The 20,039-nt window shown below is 40.5% G+C and overlaps 1 protein-coding gene across 38 annotated transcripts in view; it reads left to right on the forward strand.

Moving 5' to 3' along the window:
- Nucleotides 1-20,039, forward strand: part of rims2a (regulating synaptic membrane exocytosis 2a) — a 145,502-nt gene that overhangs the window by 106,234 nt on the left and 19,229 nt on the right. For 18 of the 38 annotated variants that reach the window (XM_079641425.1, XM_079641458.1, XM_079641426.1 and 15 more), the window contains 4 exons: nucleotides 6,802-6,834; nucleotides 8,790-8,890; nucleotides 10,751-10,917; nucleotides 19,398-19,642. The exons of 6 other annotated variants lie outside the window; for them this stretch is intronic. In XM_079641425.1, the coding sequence (XP_079497551.1) occupies nucleotides 6,802-6,834; nucleotides 8,790-8,890; nucleotides 10,751-10,917; nucleotides 19,398-19,642 (546 nt within the window). The remainder of the gene's footprint in view (nucleotides 1-6,801; nucleotides 6,835-8,789; nucleotides 8,891-10,750; nucleotides 10,918-19,397; nucleotides 19,643-20,039) is intronic. 14 more of the 38 variants (XM_079641457.1, XM_079641436.1, XM_079641435.1 and 11 more) reach the window with 2 other exon arrangements.

Raw genomic sequence — 20,039 nt, forward strand, 5'->3', positions numbered from 1 at the left:
GGGTTTCAGAGCGCCACCATTTCACGAGCCTCCATCTGTCCCTCCACTAGCAGCAGACTGTGAGGAAAAACCCCAGGGCCCGCCAGTAAACGGGAGGAAAGGCAAGTCCTCTGAACAGTGTGACGGCGTGACTTTGCTGTGTCGGCTTTCTCGATCAACAATCACAACAATTCATGTGTGACATTCACTATCATCTGTGATTCTCCACTTCTCTCGGTGGCTCTTCCTTCTTGTTTGCTAAAGCACATTTATGTACTCAAACTTCCCTTTTATCAATTTTCACTACTATATCCCCTGAGTGTGGTTAGCTGCTTCTGAGCTGATTTGATGTGATGATGAGGAGTTGTATGCAGTTGAATCTGATGTTAACGTGTACAGAGTACTGTCGCTGTGATCTCTGCGGCTCTGTCCCGCTCCGGCCATAATCTGCCCTTAACTTTGATAGATATTCATTCTGCTCAACTCCACCCCACAAAGGAAGGGCTCTCGGTCGCCATTGTGACATCACCAATTATTTTTGATTAATTGATTGAATGATTATTGGAAACTGTACAATACTGCCTTAAGCAGTTTCAGTCATTCATAACTTCTGCAATTCTTTAATTAATTACTACACTTATGAATTAATGGCAGTTTTTCCAGAATTCTGTGCATTTCCCTTTAAGCTATAGAGGTATTGCTGGGTCTAATTTAGAACCTCATAGACTGTTACCTCCGCTGGCCAGCAGATGGAGCAAAACTCATTATCTTTGACGAGGAGCTGTCCATGATTTCAGTGCTGAACTGGCAAAGAGGTTTTTTCCTGTTAGCAATCCTTACATAGCCCTCTATTGTAACTATAAAATACCCTTTAAAAGGTTTTATGTTCATTTTACGTTTTTTTTTTTTTGTCCATGATTCTACAAACCTATGATAATCCAAGATCCATTAGGTTCCTGTAGCGTTCAATCCAATGTGTGTGTGTGTGTATCTGAATGTGTGTGCGTGTCTTGCTGTAGAAGTGACATGGGAGGACCAGCAGCGGGGGCTGAATGGCTGTCTGTCTGATGGGGCGACACAGCCACACCCCTCCCTCACTGACCCAGGTTTGTTGGTTGGTCGTGGTGTGAACTCTGACACTTTGAAAGACATATTTCACTTTGATGGAATATTTTCTCACAATTGATCACATGAGTCCATGAATAGTAACCGCTTTCTTCAATGTCCCTAAAACGTCTTTAGAGTTGCTTTACATGGAATGTTAATCAAGAGGGAGATTTTTCATGCAAAAAGTGTTTACTGTGGAGCAATAGAAGATAATCAGTTTTCCCTTCATTCAGTAATTCATTCATGGCCTCTTCAGTAATGTCCTTCTGTTTTCTTGTCTTTGTGTGGATTTGCAGTGCAGCATGGAGCTGATGTTTCTGTCGACACACATTTGTGAAAAGCACAGCATATTTCCTTAGTCTTGAAACAGTGGTCATACTTCATTAATAAAGTACATTTTGATAAGATGGCATGTGTTGCTAAGGTAATGCCACTATTGGTTCCTTGAGGTACTGTGTTTGCTGTATTAGTTAATGTGCTTTCATGGAAACACATCTTCACGTCCCTCTGAATTAAGCCTTCTTTATGTTCACCTGTCATGTCAAAATGCCCGCAAGTTCTGCGGTGGCTCTAGCTAATACTTATTTTAAACATAATTTACATAAGTTATTAAATGGTAAACAAAGCCAGATTGTGTCAGCAACAATTTTTTCCTATATCTGTTTTGTTACAGTGTAACAGCTTTGACCTTCCAAAAAATGTTTACTGAGAAATTTGGCTTTAAATAATGGCGCTCCGACATGGCCGTAAAGCCTTTTCCTCCTACTGACTGATACCATGAACATTCAGCTAGCGTTGTCCTTAGTTGTTCCGCCTTTTATTCTCTCAGCTCTTCCCTTCTCCTCTGTGTTTTTCTGTCTCTTATTAAAATCCGGTAACACTTTATATTAAGGTACATAAATTAACCATCAACTAGTTGTTCATTAACATGCATATTAGCAGTATATTGGCTCTTTATTAGTCATTATAACACACTTATTAATGCCTTATTCTACATGACCGTATTCCACAAGTAATAGGCCATTAGTTGAGAGTTTTTCCTCAATGACCCTCTAATTAGTGCTTATTTATTGCAAGAAAGGAAATTGTTGTATGAGTGTTGGTCTTAATATGCACTGCTCAATATGGGCCTAATAAGGCAGTAGTACCACAAGAATAGTAATTCTTCTTAACAAATATGATCTATTCTTATGTAACAAGACATGAAACTATAAGTGTTAATTGTGTCTAAATAACTCAAAATTAGATATTTATATCTAAGAATATGTTTTGGTTCAGCTACCAATAGCAAGGTGATATTGACCTGTATGTTTCATATTTGCACATTTATATTTTTGTAAAATTTGTAGTGAAGGTTAGACAGGAAACCGGGCACAGGAAGTAGGAGAAAGTGAACTGAATAGAGTGCCACAGTGACGCGTCCTAAAACCCGGAAGTAAACTCCTTTCAGTTCCTTCGACAAAAAAGCAATGACATTTCTCCACAGGATTTTGGAAAATAGCTGGAAATAAGGTCTGTGGTTGACACACATTTAAGAGACGGATCTCTCTGTCCCAGCAACATCAGTACCAAGCAAGAGAGTTTTTTCCACAGCAGGGGATATTGTAAACGCCCAAACATCCCAGCTTCTACCTGGAAATGTGGACATGCTCATATTCCTAAAAGATAACCTTGATGATGCTGAGTGAGTGAGTTAGTGAGTTTGAGTTGAGTTACTTGAAAAACTAAAGTGAAACTTGATTTATTCTATTGCAGGGTCTGATTATTATATTGTTGACACTTTAAAATACTACTTTCCTACTAAAATGCTGTACAAATTAGATTTATTTATTTTCCCTTTATTTTTCAATATCGCGATAATTATTGCGATAATTATCGTACCGTGAGTTTTTGGTATCGTTACACCCCTATAGACCGCATACATCACTTCTGCTGAAAGAAGGCTGTCCCAACTTTTAAAAAAAGGACGAGACTCCTCAGAATGCAGCCTTCTTTTCTCGGATTTGAAGGATACTGTACATCTGATGTATCCTTCGCGGTCTACCATATCCCAGGGTGCAATGCGCGCAGGGAAGAGTGAGTTTTGTGGATTTAAAAGCAACAGCAAGCGGAGGAATCACTAATACATGTGAGTATTGGGTTTTAACTTACTTTAAATTAACTAACGTCACACACATCAAACCCTGCATTTTCGTTAAATAATAAGGATAAATGTGTAACGTTAGTGACGCTAACTAGCTAGCTGGACGTACTGCAATGTTGTTTACACCTATTTTGAATTCAATTCAGAAGTTTACTAAAGTCGTACAGAGATCTTGGCTCTGTTATACATATATTACATAAATAGACCACTGGTGTGCCCAGGCTGAGTTCCGCTGTGTCTTGCTGTCTCTCCGACCCCACACAAGTGAGCCTGCTCACAGTGTCCCCCTCCTCGCAGCAGCAAGCCTTGCAACGTCCCGCCGATAGTGTGTGTGTGAGGAAGTCCGCGGATTGGTCCAAACGGAACGGCTCCGCGGACGCAACGTAACGGCTCCGCAGATTGGTCCAAATGACGTTACGTTACGCCACTATACCCGAAATACGTCACTATACCTAAGAAGTAAAAAATGGAAAAAGAGAAATCCTCCAACAAGGCGTTCTGGGGCAGCATAGACAGGTATTTTCTGTGTTAGAGTTTTACTCGCCTCAGGGTGTACTTTGAGGGTTTGTGACTGCAGACCGTTTACATGCATAAAAAGCAACATAACACACAAGGGGATGGGTAATAACAGGAAAACATGACATGGGACCTTTAACACTTATAGTTGCATGTCTTGTTACATAAGAATAGATCGTATTTGTTAAGTGTTATTATGGGAGAATTACTATTCTTGTGCTACTACTGCCTTATTAGGCCTGTGGGGGAAGCCTCTGAAGCAATTGGAAACAGGACTCAGAAAGACACAAGGAGAGCTGGAGCTTTGATGGCAAACACTGACGGTTTATTTGGAGTTACGGCCGGAGAATTGACAAGACAGGTGGTGTGTCACGAGTTGACACGGCGGTTGCCAAACCAATTCTGAAGAACTCTTCTGCAGCTCGAGGTTTGAACTAGTTTGGACTGTAATAATCAACATTCTTTATCAGTGAGACTAAACAATTATGGACCCTGAATCTAACTAGCTCTCGTCCATAGAAAAGAATGTGCACCAGGGAACCTACGCCCCTGAACAGTAAACTACCTCATGGCGGCTTGTGCTCTGTCATAGACTGGCAACAACAATGCGCCCAAGCTGCTCCTGCTTAAGAGAGATAGCAGCAATACCCAAGGCCGTAGAACTATGCCATGGGAAAGGAGACAGTGAGAGGAGAAAATTATGAACTGGGTCGAAGGTTGAATACTTAAGCAAATTATTCCCTAACAAGGCCCATATTGAGAAGAGCATATTAAGACCACCACTCATGTACAATAACTTCCTTACTTGCAATAAATAAGAACTAATTAGAGGGCTATTGAGCTAATGGCCTATTACTTGTAGAATATGGTCATGTAAAATAAGGCATTAATAAGTGTTTTATAATGACTAATAAAGAGCCAATATACTGCTAATATGCATGTTAACAACTAGTTGATGGTGAATGTGTGTACATTAATAGAAAGTGTGTTACCTAAAATCCTTGGTTCTCTTCTGTTTTCTTTTTCTTCCTCTTGGCATATTTTCTCAACCTATAAGTATCTTGGACTCAGAATGATTGTCTTTTCCAGCTTGTTGCTTGGCATTTACTGGTAGCCATGGTAGCCTTGTGTTATTTGCAAAAGTTCAACCCAAGGATAATTTCAATTTAATTGTTCTACTCATGGAAACATTTTGTGGACTTCTACTTTTTATTGTTCCTATATTGATAACCATTTGTAACCATTGTTTGAGTCCTAATACTTTGTGATTCAGAGGCCATTGCGGTAGATATCAGATGTTATTACCATGCAGTATTAATCCACAGACCACAGGAGTCTTGTTCACACTGACTCACTCCCATCTCCTTCTCAATACATCACTCTTTCCTGATGACCTACATGATGCTGCTGAAGTATCATTTTGATCTTGATTATCATTTGACTCTCTAATGAGATGATGTTAGCGTCCACAAAGAGATGAAAGCTGCAGATGCAGATGTCTCTCATTGTCTTTTTATTCATGTGACACTTCATTATTCACCCTAATGGGGTACTAATTGAGCTAAATGCAAATTCTGTGTAAGGGGGTATGAAAATGAGGTCTGATCAGAGTGGGACTTTTTTTAGCTGTCACTGTTCGTCCTGTAAGGTTCAGACCCCTTGTTGTGTCGCCTAAAGTGAATAATAATCATTTCTGGATATCACCCACAGTCATCAACTACAATGCCTTTACATGATCACAGATATCGTTTGGGAATAATCTTACATTATTCCCATATTCTGTCTTTGGACAATATGTCTGCTTATTATTTTATTTAGTTTAATAATCAATCATACTATTAGCTCTATGCAGTTGGGGTCAACTTGTTCTAGGGTTGCCATGGTTTCACTGTTCTTAGAAATCAAGAGGTGGCTTCATTTCATTTTGAAGATGTGGTCGACGACCAGCAGGGCCTGCTTAGAGAAATATATCAGGAAATATGGTGTTAGTTGTTTTCTGTGAATGCGGAGCTTACATGTCACGGGTCAAAACGGGTCGTAAATTATGCTTTATTGGACATACTTTCGTTAAAAAAATTGAATGACCTGTTTGAGTTCATTTGCCTTACTTTTTTATATCCTGCAATGTCACTGATTCGCACAATGCCATGTCGGGGCTGGAACGATATTCAGTTACAGACGCTGCTGATTACCAACTCAAACCCACCATGTGAGGTCATGTGAAGCCATAAGGGATTGCAAACACAGGGTCCCAGCATGCTGAGCAGAAGGGTGGTAGGACATGAATATGATGAGAGTGTGTAGTGTGATTGTGTGTTTGTGAAAGTGCACTCGGGTTACACTGGTACTTTTATCAATTTTCAGATTTTATGAAACACCTTGTTAGGTAGGTAGTCGGCTCTCTCTTTTGTGCGCTCGCTGCTCTGTGCTTCAGTTTGTGTGTTTTATTTTCCCTTTCCTTTATTTTCGTTATTTTTCCAGGCTATCTCCTCACAGTTGCCCCATGCAGGTTCAAGTGACATCCTCTTCTCCTCTTACCCTCCTTTCCTCCCCCCTTCTCCCCGCCTATATCCTCAGAGGTCTCCAGCTTCTATCTGGGCGGATACATTAACATCTCTTTACTGTTTCAGCTCTTCTTCCCTTCAAAGCAAAGAAACCTCACCTTCCCAACCTCCCCCCACTCTGATCTCTAATAACCAAACTCTTAGCCTCCGCCTCAGCCTCTCCTGGCCTCGCACCCTCTCACTCTGTGTTGACTTCTCACTGTGCCCATGGTGGAGTTTGTGTGTTCTCTGTGGTCTCTATGATTTCCTGTGTGTGTTCTGTTCTCGTTGTTTTGTCATTGTCGTGTCGCATTGTTGTCGTGTTGTGTCCCTCCATCCTCTCCTCCTCACTCTGACCCTCCCAAACCTGGCTTACACTGTGACAACTGTGAAGGCGTCGCCCTCCCTCCTTCCTCCCTCTTCTCCTCCGTCCCCCACTTATCCTTCGTGCATCTCTCACACCCATCTTCCTCTCCTCTGTCTGTGTCTGTCCATTCTGTGATGTGATCCCAGAAGACACGGACTCACCAGGTTGGACGAACTCAGGTCTGTCTCTTCTTCTTCTTCTTCTTCTTCTTTCTTTTCTGCCTCCTCTTCTTCTTCTTCTCTCCTTCTTTTATTCAATCTGTACCCCTTCTAGGCCTTGCCCTCCCCCACCCACCTCACCTCATCTCTTGTCCCGCTTTGCCTGCTTCATTAGTGCTCCTAATTGTTCTGCAGATGATTCTTCTTGCTTCTCTTGTCATTTTTTTTGTTTTGCTGCAGAGAGACTGTGTCTATCATATCCATGCTCATGCCACTGTGGTTTCGTTGACATGAGTCACTATCGTTTTCTAAAAAAAACATGCCGTGTTTGTATAGCGGCAGAATTCTTCTTATTTGAACAACTCTCTCTGTGAACACACATTTTCATAATTTCCCTAAATAAATGTTTTTTTTATAATTTACGAACAAGTAACAACAACAGAAATAAATATGTTTTTTAATATCTGGTTATAATTCAGCACATTTTAGCTTCGACAGAACCAGGCTAGCATTTAGTGCTAAGCTCAGCTAAGTGTCTGCTGACTCCGGCTACATATTTACTATACTCACATTAGAGGTACCAATCTTCTCATTCAACTTTAGAAGTTAATAATGATCACATAACTAAAACTGTTCTGATAACTTTACATATTGCCCACTTACTCACTTACTCTCCTCTAATAATTGGAGGGCTGCTTATAGAAAGGCTTGCAGTACCAACACTATTAATCTGATCTGGCTTTAAAGACCCTCACATCACAGAAACGCTGAAAGCTGCAGCTCCACCCACATAGCCATTGTTTAATTCCAAATCCAATGAGCCTGAAGACCAAGTCAGCACACTTTGGAGCCACACATTAACCTTAAAATCAGCTAGACAACAATGGCTGAACCAAATGTTTGGTCCAGAGATGAGGCAAAATAAATGCTGACATTACAAGCAGTTTCCTAAATGCCTCTTACATGAAATGACCCTTTCCCTGTCATGTTTAGGGCGGCAGGGTGTGGGCTGTGAGAGTTTCCAGGAGCAGGGTAGTAACTGTAAACAATAAACCGAGAGAGATTCATTCTATTGAGTTCAATGAACTTTGCCTTATTCATTTGTTCTCAGCTTGTATTGCTTTTATTTGTCTGTATGCGTGTATGTATTTGAAGCTTAAGGCATATTATATGTGTGCATGGCACTTGTACATGTGCATTCATCTTCACGTTATCATTGTCATCAAATGACACAAAAGTAGAGAGCAATGAGAGAATGGAGAAGCAGGTACTGCAGGAGAGCCAAAGTGTTTGTTGTAAGGTTTAGGTTAGTCCTTCTGATGCAGTGGTGTTATTACCTCAGCAGAACAAGGTTAGGCTTCTGTATTGATTATAGTGTGGTGTTTTTACACTGTCAAATTGTGCTAGCAGCAATATTAAAAAACAAAGCACATTGCATAAACTGAATTAAGAAAGAGATGAGAGGTGGGAAAAGACGGCACTAAAATGAGAAAAAAACTGATTTTGCCACCTTTCAGTTTGAGCAATGAGGGATGTGTTTTCCAAATTCAATTTCTGTTAAAGGGCAGAATCCAGAATGTTATTTAAAATGTGTCCTAACAGTGGTCACACGCATCGCTGAAATCTGTCTTTTCCACATGTACAATCAGTGTCCAAGCTGTGAAGCAGGAATCAATACATTGTCCAAACTCATTATTCTTCAGTCAATTAAAAATAATATTCCATAAGGTTAAATGAACCTGGAATTGTTCTAAATGTAGCTTGTGTCTGTTGTGCCGTTCACCTTTACCAGTCAGTACTGTTTGTTTCTTTGTTAATACAGCCAACCATTCAGCTTAATCCCATTGGATCTGTCCTTGTCATAGCTCATGGTTCATAGCAGAAGCTTGTCTCTCACCATAACAGTACGTCCCCCCCATCAGGCCCTCCTCACTGCCTCAGCCCCCCCTCTCACAGCCCTCTGTCTCTGTGCTTAGGTATGGACATGGAGGAGAGGACCCGGCAGATGAAGCTGAAGATGAACAAGTACAAGCAGGGAGCGGGCTCCGACTCCAGACTGGAGCAGGATTACCACAAGGTAACCACACGCTCACGGAGAGTAACATGAACCTACAGTGCACTGTTTGCATGGCTGCACTGTGCATAGGCCACATGGCACACTTTGCACACATGCACAGCATCATTCTGCGCATGTGCATTAGTGTACCGCAGACAAAGTCACACAAACAAAGCACAACAGGGTTCAAAGGTTGGAGTCCACTCAATTAGTCCCACTTGTTTTTTAAAGGTCAACCAAGTAACAAAAGTAATCATATATTTGTTTTGCTTTTCTTCAAATCAATATATCTGAAAAGCAGCATACCTTTCCATAAACAATGTCTTAGTCAATCTGAAAAATTCTCATGTTTCCCAACATTAAAAAAAACAAACATCAATCACCATAACACTGTATATAGACTATAATAGTAGTTCATGTTTACATATTTGGATAATTGTAGTGTGCTGAGTAAATGGGACAACACCTTTGGAAAGACACTTTTGTTGCAGAAATGTCATTATTCATAGCTTTGGCTGACACATGTAGATTCCTCTAAATATTAGTATCAAACTAAATGTGTATGTAAGTCTCAAAACAACCTGAAGAAGTTGAAAAACTGAGCCTTTAAGCCTTTTGTTGTAAATTGTGAGTGTGGCAGTGAGTGAGTGCAGAGTGGAGTGTTTATTACTCTGTTCTAGGAACTCCTGATGTTTAGAGAGCTCGGCCTGCAGTCTGCCTCGAGCCGTACAAGACAAACGCTCTCTGTCCAGCTCTCCTTTTAAGTCTCTGCTATTTCAACTATTGCATTTGGAGCAGCCGATGTGTTTGCTACGAGTCTATAAAAAGCCTATTATTAAATACTGTTGAACATTATCCTCTTTGGAAGTGAAAGTGACAAAACAATGCTCCCACTGTTATTAAACCAGACGTGTGAGTGCTTGCTCTTAAAATACAACACACTTACTGTAACACTCAGTGCAGATTCTCTGGCAGAAAACATTCCATCAGAAATACACACAGGCTATTATATACACAATCCAGCTGAAACATTCTCTCAAGCCAGGATGATACTAAGATAAGTATCCTAGTTGAGCTTCCAAGGGAGTGATAGTGTAATAGAAATATATAACTGGTTTCGACATTATACTGAATCATGCATGTCCACCAGTAATACCATAAACACATATTTTCAGTTAAAGTAAAAGGACCTTTCGTGTATCATATTATTGAATTATAATTACAGATTATGATTATTGTTAGCTTTATCCTTTTTATCTTTATTATTGTTTACCTTTTTATCTGATATGTCACTTTGCTGTAAGGCTTTACATTTCCCCGCTGAGGGATTAAAAACGATTTTTGATTTCTGATACAGATACTTTAATATTATTTAACCTATACTGCTGATTTGAATTTAAATACCTCCATGCCTATGAGATCATTATGTTTTATGTGTCAGACACATTTTCTTATGTTGTGAACTCCTTCAAGATTCAACCTGCAGGCTTCTACTTTCTGTCATCTTGGTTTATTGGCCTGAAGTACATTCTAATCTTTCAAAAGTGACCTAATACACCTTATATAACAACATTTTCAATAATATTGATAATCTTTACTCTTCTGACAGTTGAACTCAAAGGTCTACTTTCTCCGCACTCCCCACCCCCCCTGCATCAGGACTAGCTAAACAAGCTAAAGACATGCTAGCACTGCTTTCTTTGCGCTTAAAGGTCATACTCTGTCTTTGCATCTCACATTTAAATCATTATCTCACGGTTTTAATAACCTATTTGAAAAAAGCACGCACTCCCAATGATAGGCCCTGTGTCTGACCACGAGCTGCGAGTCAAGGCCCAGAAACTCTTTTTTGAAATAATGTTGTTCTTGACTTCTCCTCAGCGCTCAGGCAGAGATCCCCGGGGCTCAGATAACCTGTCGGCCAAGTCATCGGACAGCGATGTAAGTGACGTGTCCGCTGTGTCGAGAACCAGTAGTGCCTCTCGGTTCAGCAGCACGAGCTACATGTCTGTCCAATCAGAAAGGCCGCAAGGAAACCGCAAAATCCGGTAAGCCGTTGAACTTTCTTTACACTCATCAAGCTGTTATCAGGAATGGACAAATCCCCCTCCACTGAGAACCTGTCTTTCTGTACATATTGCCAAGTCCACACGTTTTCAGCTTTGAAATCGTTTGCACCTGGTTGAAAGAGGAGAATGCACCGCCTAGCCCTGTGTGTCATTTTCCCACTGCAAGAGTTCAGGTTTGGCTCCGTTTAGATCAAATCTGGAACCAAATGGTGGAACTCTGCTCAATTAGGTTGTGGGGGAAAGTTGTCCATATCTGGCAACACACACTGAAAACATAAAACACATTGCATCTCTGTATGTGTTGTCTCATATCAGCAGAAAAAAGCTAGTCATTTGCACGTTGCTTTCTGTCTTTTCTGTTTGCTGTTACTTTGAATTAGTCTGCTTTCGATCGTGGCTGCTCTGTGTGTTTGCGTTTCTCTTTCTTTCTCTACTTGTTGACAACATTCATGCTTTGTTTGGTTTTTCTTTCTGCTTTGCATGTCCTGCTCTGTTGCTTCTGTCTCCGTCTTCAGCCAGTCTCGGGAGGGGGATGAGCAGTTAGGAGAAGTGAGGGAGGAGGAGGAGGCGGGCGGGGGAGGAGGAGAAGGAGGAGGGGAAGGGAGAAGGGCCATTACAGATGGGAAAGTGCAGGGGGGGAGGAAAGGGTCGGTGGGGAAGGTAGACACAAACAAGGAGCATCAGGAGGATTTGGTGGAGAAAGAAGAGGACTTGCACCAGAGGAGTATCTCAGAGACTGACCTCAGGTAACACGTGGCAGCCTCTAACTTTGGACTCCCACTAACCATGATTCAGACCTGGAGATCCCCCTGCCTTCTGCACGTTCATACAACAGTGCACAAAGCAGAGTGTGGTGACCATCCTCCACCCTTCACTCTTGATAACTGTGGTCCTGCTTACCCTTACCAATACTAAAGTAGAGTAGTAGTACTGAGCTGACAACAGTTTGGTAAACCATGCAGCCTGTTCACACATAAATACATTTTTACATTTTAACTTTTTCTATTGTTAGCATTACATGAACCTATGATTTATAGGAAATAATGGCTTCCTTTAATAGTTCGATTTCCAAATTAAGTCTACCATATTTGCTTGTAATCCAAAGACCTTAATGTCAACAGATTACATTAATGCTTTTTTGTAACTTTGGTCAAAAGAGTGTTGCTATTGACATTGGGTTCCATGGATAATAGCCAAGAGATTCCCTATGAAGGGATATGCTGCTGTTACTTCTTTAACAGCACAGTACAATACAGGGAAACGGAGGTCAATCAAAATTCCCAAAGGCCCATTACAATAACAACGCTTTGATTTCTCCAATGATCCTCTTGTTGCAAAGAGTCTGTCTGATACCACATGGTTAGCTTTGCCTTCTGGAAGGAAATCACTCAGCTCAGAGATTTTAATTATGCATTTATATTATAACCTGTGGCATGACAAAAGATGTCTTGATTGTAATGAATCTCACATACATGACTAAATACATGTATGGAAATCTTCACATTTTAAGTTGATGCATGTGTGGCTCTCACATATTAAAACTATATTTAACGGAGCACTATTTTATTGTAGCCTCAAGAGAGTATGAGTGCAGTGCAAGTATAAAAAAGTATGTCAAGAGCAAAGTCACGAACAAATTGACTTGGAATCCCATAGTAGCATAACTGCTTAGCCAGCTAATAAAAAGTCCTCACGAGCAAATCACTTTCACAGCAGGATCCGAGTTAGTGCTTCCGCCCACAGTAAGACTGCTCAGTGTCTGTTTGGACTTGAGAGAAAACACATTAAGATAAAAGCTACACACTCTTGTGGGATTAACGCTGCACCAGTGTGCGCGCTCTGATTAAGAAAATGCATCCCACATGTGGAGGCCTAATGTAGCAGAAAGGTCCACTCCAGTGTGTTCAGACACTTCATAGAACACAGAGCTTAAAGTTCCAATCCAGAGACAGTGTTGTCTATTGAGGCTGCAGTCTGCATTGCTTTACTGTCTGTCAGTGCTGCTCAGTGCTGAGATGTGTGTCAGTGTTTTGTCTGTCTGCATTTTTTACATGCTCTCTAAATCCTACAGTGTCACACTGCACCTGCAACCTATCAACCCTACCCCCCCCCCCCACCCCCCCCACCCCCACCCCCACATTCCTCCTCGACCTGCCAAGGACACTTCTCTCTGTGTGTAACACCACAACCCTCATTCATAGACCGTCAGCCAACAACCGGCTCACTTTCAATCAGTCACTGGAAACAAAAATAAATGTGATTAAAATAACGGCATGGCAGAGAATTTCTGAAGAAATATTGATATGAAGTTACACAATTCCTATTTCAAACGATATGTTCCTTCTCTGATGAACGTGAGCTGGATTGGTTGGCTTTTAACATGCTGAGAACTCTTATATGTGTGATCTACCCAATTCCTTCATGACAGCTACAGTATAAATCTATAACATACTGACTTCTTAAAATAGCTCCAAATAAATCAAATGATCAATAATAATAATTGAAGGTGTTTAGACAGAAAGTTGAGCTTAATTACTTTACCAAATAATAATGTCTGTAAACAGTTGAAACAGTGAAACGTGGTTGCTAAGCAGCAGTATTTCAAAAGTTTGGATCATGCATTTCCCTTCAGATATCAATACACAGTTATTAAAGCAATTACAGCAATCACTGTGATGGACACAGACGAGCAAGATTATTGCACAAGAATAAATATAATATGCACTCTTATTATTATTATTATTATTATTATTATTATTATTATACACTCAGTGATTCTTCAACTCTACCCTGCATTCAACCTTAAAGAGGAAAAATAAAACAGTTCAATAAATGAATCCAGCCGCTCTCTTTAATGAAACATTGTGTAAAATATGAATGAGGTTAGAGCTGAAACAACTCATCAATTCAACTATTTGAATTATTGATGCATCATTTAGTAATACATGTATTTCTCTTTGGGTTTTAGACGGTTGGTTGAACCAAAATATATGTTACTTTAGGCCTTGGTAAATTCTAATGTCCATCATAGATCCAACAACAAATTAATTGCTTGAGAAAATAATGAACAGACTAATATAAAATAAAATAAATGTTGCCACAGCCGTTACCAAGGTTTTCAAGTCCAAATGGTTTCAGCGATCTGTTGGACTTTTAAACAGAATGCTAGAACTGGCCCGATAAAAAACACAATGAAACTTTAATTACAAAGTAATGACCACCTTATACAAGTGTCAAAGCCACAGATCTCAGGATCCCTGAGGTAGACAACATATAGATTGTTGTATCTAATCTTAAACAGTATGATCCATCTGTATGTTCTGAGATAACAAAAGGGACTTTTATTTTCCATGTACTGTTATGTAAGCTCTGCCAGTGACGACATTCACATCAGCCTGTACAATGAACTTAAACAGTTGACATAGCCTAATTATAAGAGCCTGTAAATACTGAAAGCAATCAATACTGTGTAGGAGTCAGGAAGTTGCTGTGCAAAGGATAAGATGCTACCTGCCTCCAGTGATAAAAGGTTCATTCAGCGCTGCGCTTATCTCTACGAGAAAGCAACGGAGTGAAGTGATTCGGCAGAAACGTCGCTACTAGCTGCATTTGCTTATGACTCATCTTCTATGTATTGAGGTCACAGTGTAAATATGCATCTGCTGCACATTAAACAGGCCTGTTCACATAGGCCCTGTGTGCGAACACAATGATAGCCACATGAGCGCTCTCACAGCTCAGAGAGCCACACGCTCTGAGCGGACGCTGTGTCCAGCCGTCCACAGGATGTAAGGAGCTTTCCATCAGCACTTTTAAATCCCACATCACCTCTACTCCTCCATGTCTCTTTCATCAAATACTGTTGCCTGGGTAATTGCTCATTCATGCGAGGGAGAGTAAAGACTGGTGCTTTGAAGGACAAGGGCTGATCACATCCAAAAAGCAGGAGCCCCACCTCATTCAATACCAGCCTGTCTAGTGAGAGGCCTGTATCTGATGATAACTTCACCGTGAGCTTTAATTAATCACTTCAGTCCCTGACACAAAAATCTTCAGAATTGTGTTGACAGGCATGAACGCATGCTAATGCTGTGGTCTGGGCACAGTTGCCATGGTAACACGTTTTTCTGCCTCACCTGATGAAGAAGCAGTAATCTGTTCTGTGAAAGGTGAACGAGATGAGGGTACATGTCTGAGAGGATAGGAAGCACCTCGCATGACTTCACATTTACATACAGCGTTTTTGATGCAGCCATAAAAACAGCATCAGTTTTTTCCTTGTTGGGTAATAAAAAGGGCCCGCTAAGAGGTTCATTCAAACATAAAACTGCATTTAGTTTGGCAGTCATATGTTGAAGTTAACAGGACTATTTCTCTCATGTAAACATCATGTGACTACATTTCAATTACAATACTTTAGGGCTAGTCAAAAAGAGAATATTGCATCTATCACAATGTTCAAATACCAGCAACTGAACTGAGTTAAAGCAATATTTACATCATACTAACTAGACCATGCTTGATGGGAAATGTCTAAGGCTCAACCAAAACAAGAACATATTGTACCTAAAATGGTGTACCTTGGAGCCAAAAACACATTTACCTCAAAGGTTGCCTCACATAATGGGCTTAAATCAAATCAAATCAACTTTTATTTATATAGCACATTTTTTTTTAAATGTTGGTCAAGCCAAAGTGCTGTACATGCAGTAAAAACACTTTATTTTAATAGCAAACAGAAAAAAACAAATTACAACAGCAAAAATAAAAATCACACACAGGGAAATGTCAGGATTCGTGCTGCGCTCGGAAGGCCAGAGAGAAGAATTGAGTCTTAAGTGTAGATTTAAAAACCCCTAGGGTCTGGGGCGACCTCACACGGAGGGGCAGAGTGTTCCAGAGCCTAGGGCCAGCTGCTGCAAAGGCACATTTTGCACAAATAAAATACTGTTATATAATATAATATACTAAATATGAATACTTGCAATCAAGTATTACAAGTGCTTGATTATACTAGTACTAGTATATTGTACTAGTACTAGTTTTACAGTAAAAAAAAAACAGTACTAGTATATTGTGATATATATTGATATTAAGATATGGAAGGACCATTATCTGGATAGAAGACTAAAGGCAACATGTTACAACACTTTTACACGCAAACACATGCGTCCTGGTTTTCCTTAGGAACATCTTGGCCTAGATGAGAATGCATGGCGAGCGATCTGCATGATGAGGACACTGTGTTCTTTGGGCTGAGGTTGAAAATCCCTGTAGAGTCCCAGTTTTCCAAACAGGCACATGTATACATAGAGACTCTGCCAAGCCCTGTCCTGAGGGAGGTGATACAGTAATTAAAGGAGGTGTAAGAGGAACACTGAGGAGATGCTGGTACATTTATGTTCATCGTACATTTAAGTGACAGCTCATTCACAAGCCATAGTCCGTTTGCACTATGCCCGAGGGGCAGCAACTATTATTTGTTGCTTTATTTGTCATCTAGATTGCAATTAAATTGACATTTATTAGCTGTTTCAAAAAACATTACAGCTGTCCCAACACTTTTCAAATAAATCTACAACTTCAGAGCACATGTGTACGATTCAAAAACACTATAATACATCTACTGTTGATAGTATAATTCATCCATAGCCTAAAACAGTATTGTGTTTAAATCTATATTAAAGTCAGCAGTGGTTTCAATCAATTCAACATTTTTAACAGCCCTTAAAATAAACCATGTGCTGCAAACTAAATGTATTTGTAAGGTTCTGAACAATCTCTGTGCTTATCCATATTAAACTCAGCGGGCAGTAATCTGCCGAGGACACGATGGCCCTGTCCTCCTGACCTTGCCGCTGTGCTTTGATTCGATGCAATAGGAGAGGCAGTATTGTCGCCCTGTGTCCACCACATGAAATGCAGCCTCACTGTGATGACAGTGAAAGAGCATATTTTAGAATGTCACATGCACCTTGCGACCTGTGGTGTCGTCTGGAGTCAAGGCGCTTGAAGTGTGCTTCAAAGCTCCCCCGCTGCATTAACTGATCAAAGGCACTAATCCTCCCAATAAGCATTCAATATTTATGTATTAAAGTACAGACTGAGCCATAACAGAACCCTTTGGCATTTGAACTGGCATAAACAAAGGGCTTTATACTTCAGGCTGAGGCTCACAGCTGTCTTATAACACCAGCAGCTGAAGACCAAAACACTGTAGTACATATAAACATCCAACACACGGTGTTTAGGACCAGAGTTTCCTTAGAAATCAAAGGTGGCAGTGCACAATGTCCTTGTCACCAGTGAAAACATCAAAAACTTGTACACTCGTGAAATATATGGTTGCAAATATTTTGTATTATTTAACTGCCTGAGAACATGAGCTGCTCTGTCTCTCTTGCAGCATCGAGCATCGCAACACAGCGGCCAGACCACGAATGGTAGATGTATACGTGCTTAGTGCTAAACCTCCATCTAACTTTAACATTTCAATTAATAGCATCACTAACCTTCAATGTCAAGGTAGTGCGATTTCCCTGCCTGCACTTGAAACCCTATTACAATGCCAGACATAATCTTTATTAAATACTAATCATTTTGTTAATTCTAATACAATGGAGTTGAACACTAATGTCTAATGTATGAAAGAGCAGAATCTGAAGGAGCTAATTGAAGTAATTGATGGAGTCCGCATTGATTCCTTTCCCATTTTAGTCAGCATGCCTCTCTACGAGTTGTCTTTATAAGACCGTCACATGGTGGAGGTCAGACACTTTAATTAATGAATAGTAGCCTGAGGGCGCTACACGTAACTCATCCCATTAACAATGCAGAGCCTATGATACAGAATGTAATTTGTCTCTAAAAGATAACTAGCAGAGCTAAAATAAGACCCTCATTTGGACACTGTCCTATTTCCTTTCAAAGAGGGAGAGCTGGAGGACAATGTTGAAGACAGAACACTTTTCTTTAAAGTACGTCATGACTGGTGCAGAGAAGTGGCCTTCTATCTGTGAATGAAGAAAAGCAAGAAATCCTTAAAGTAACTTCAAGTGTATTCTAGGTTGAATGTAGATGAACCAATACTAAACACAAACATAGAAACTAAGTCATCCTAATGCTTGAGAATCGTTAGTACATTTAATGTGAACTATTTCAATTGAAATGAATGGTTTCTATGTAAATTGGTCAGAATTTTAAAAACTGAATTGGACATAACAAAACAGGTCCACATTGAAGACACAACCTACACATATTTAAAGGTATGTGGAGTTTTTGAAAGCTAGTAGTGATTTTGAGCAAAGTTGCAACACATGGGTCCTATGTTCTTGTACATCATGTACATACAGTACAAGGGAAGTGGATGAAGACTGAGCAAGAGGACATGGATGTTGGAATTGTAGCTCAAAAACCATATAGAATTTATTTAGCAAGGAAGAATGTACATTCAACATGTATTTTAGCCCTCCAAACTAGGACTGAGTGGAAACAATGAAAGGCCACAGGGCAACTAGGTGTTCCAAACATCTCAATACAGTGTTCGACAAGTATTTATCCTGGAGTTCAACATTGTATCCCACAAACAGTCTGAACTTTTTTGCAAACTTGATCTCTTTTAAAATGTTTAGAAAATGTAATTTAAAAGTAAACAACACTCACTCAATTGAAATCTTGCTCGTGGTGCACAACAAAGTAAGCCCTAGATACGTATGTGTCATGAATCAAAGGGTATCCGGAGAGCGCCAAAGCTACATCGTAAAAATGTTTGAAGTGAAACTTAATTTGTGTATGTGATTCGAATACACTACGGATTTTCAAATGACTTCTTCCATGGCCTCTGCTGCACCCTTTCACTACGTTTCATACAAAAAAGGCGCCTGTAGTTTTCCTGTAATCCTGTTGACGAACCGAACCAAAAATATAACCCTTACTGGAGGTGAAAATGTTGTACTAGAATAATACTGCTGCAAATATCCAGAGCTAACAGACAAACAATAACGAGCTTCAAGACCACGCACTTAGTCCTAATCGCACAGTTCTCCTGTGTGTAAAGATCATAAACGCTGACTCTAGTGGAATGTGGTGAATGGAACAAAACCCAAGGCAGCACAGCACTATCACAGGTCAAAGTAACAAAGCTATTAAAGTTGAGTGTTATAGTGGATCTTTTACTGAAGGAATAATCTCTTACAATATTCAGGCCATGCACTTGAAACCCTCAGCTATACTGTAAGTCATGAACTCCTGAACCTGAACTCTGTCCTTCTCTCCTTTTCACCCCACGCCTTCTCATCTCCTCTCCTCTCTCCTTTCCTTTCCTTTCCTCTCCTCTCCTCCTGTTTCCTCCTCCATCATCTATCCTTTCATATCCTCTCCTCTTGCCCTGTCCTCTCTGTCCTCACCTGCTGACCCCCCCCCCCCCCCCCCCCCCCCCTGTCAATGGCGCTGGCTGACAGTGACTTTGCATCCAAAATGAAAAACAGGCAGATGGGCTCGACAGGCGCGGTCAACATGACCAAGAGCACAAGCCTTAGCGGCGACATGTGTAACCTGGAGAAGACGGACGGCAGCCAGTCGGACACGGCGGTGGGCACGGTAGGCACCGACGAGAAGAAGAGGCGCTCCAGCATTGGTGCCAAAATGCAGGCCATGGTCGGCATGTCGCGCAAGAGCCGGAGCACCTCTCAGCTCAGCCAAACAGGTAGGACATGTTCCACAGCCATGTTCTCTGTGTGTTCAAATGTTCTGTCCGTGTGCGTTTTTTGTTATATGTTATATAGTGGGCTCTAATACTATTGCCCTCTCTTCCTTTTCCCCGCTTTATTCCTTTTCAGGAGATGGAGATGGCAGCATGTATATTCTCTTTCAACATTCTCTTTTTCTTCTAGGTAACAACTCTCCTGGAAATGTGTCTTTCTGTCTTTTTCCCTCCCTGTTTTTTCTTCCTTATTTCTTTACTGCAGTTGTGTTTATTTGCTGCGTAACGCTGATTATTTATTGTGCTTTGGCAATATTATATACTACATTTCTTTGTGGCTGATCACATTTTGTCACCTTACTCATGTTTTGAAGCTCTCTGAATGATTTGTACATGTAAA

This window comes from Notothenia rossii, assembly GCF_949606895.1.
Source record: "Notothenia rossii genome assembly, chromosome: 7".
In the NCBI taxonomy this organism is placed as follows: domain Eukaryota; kingdom Metazoa; phylum Chordata; class Actinopteri; order Perciformes; family Nototheniidae; genus Notothenia; species Notothenia rossii.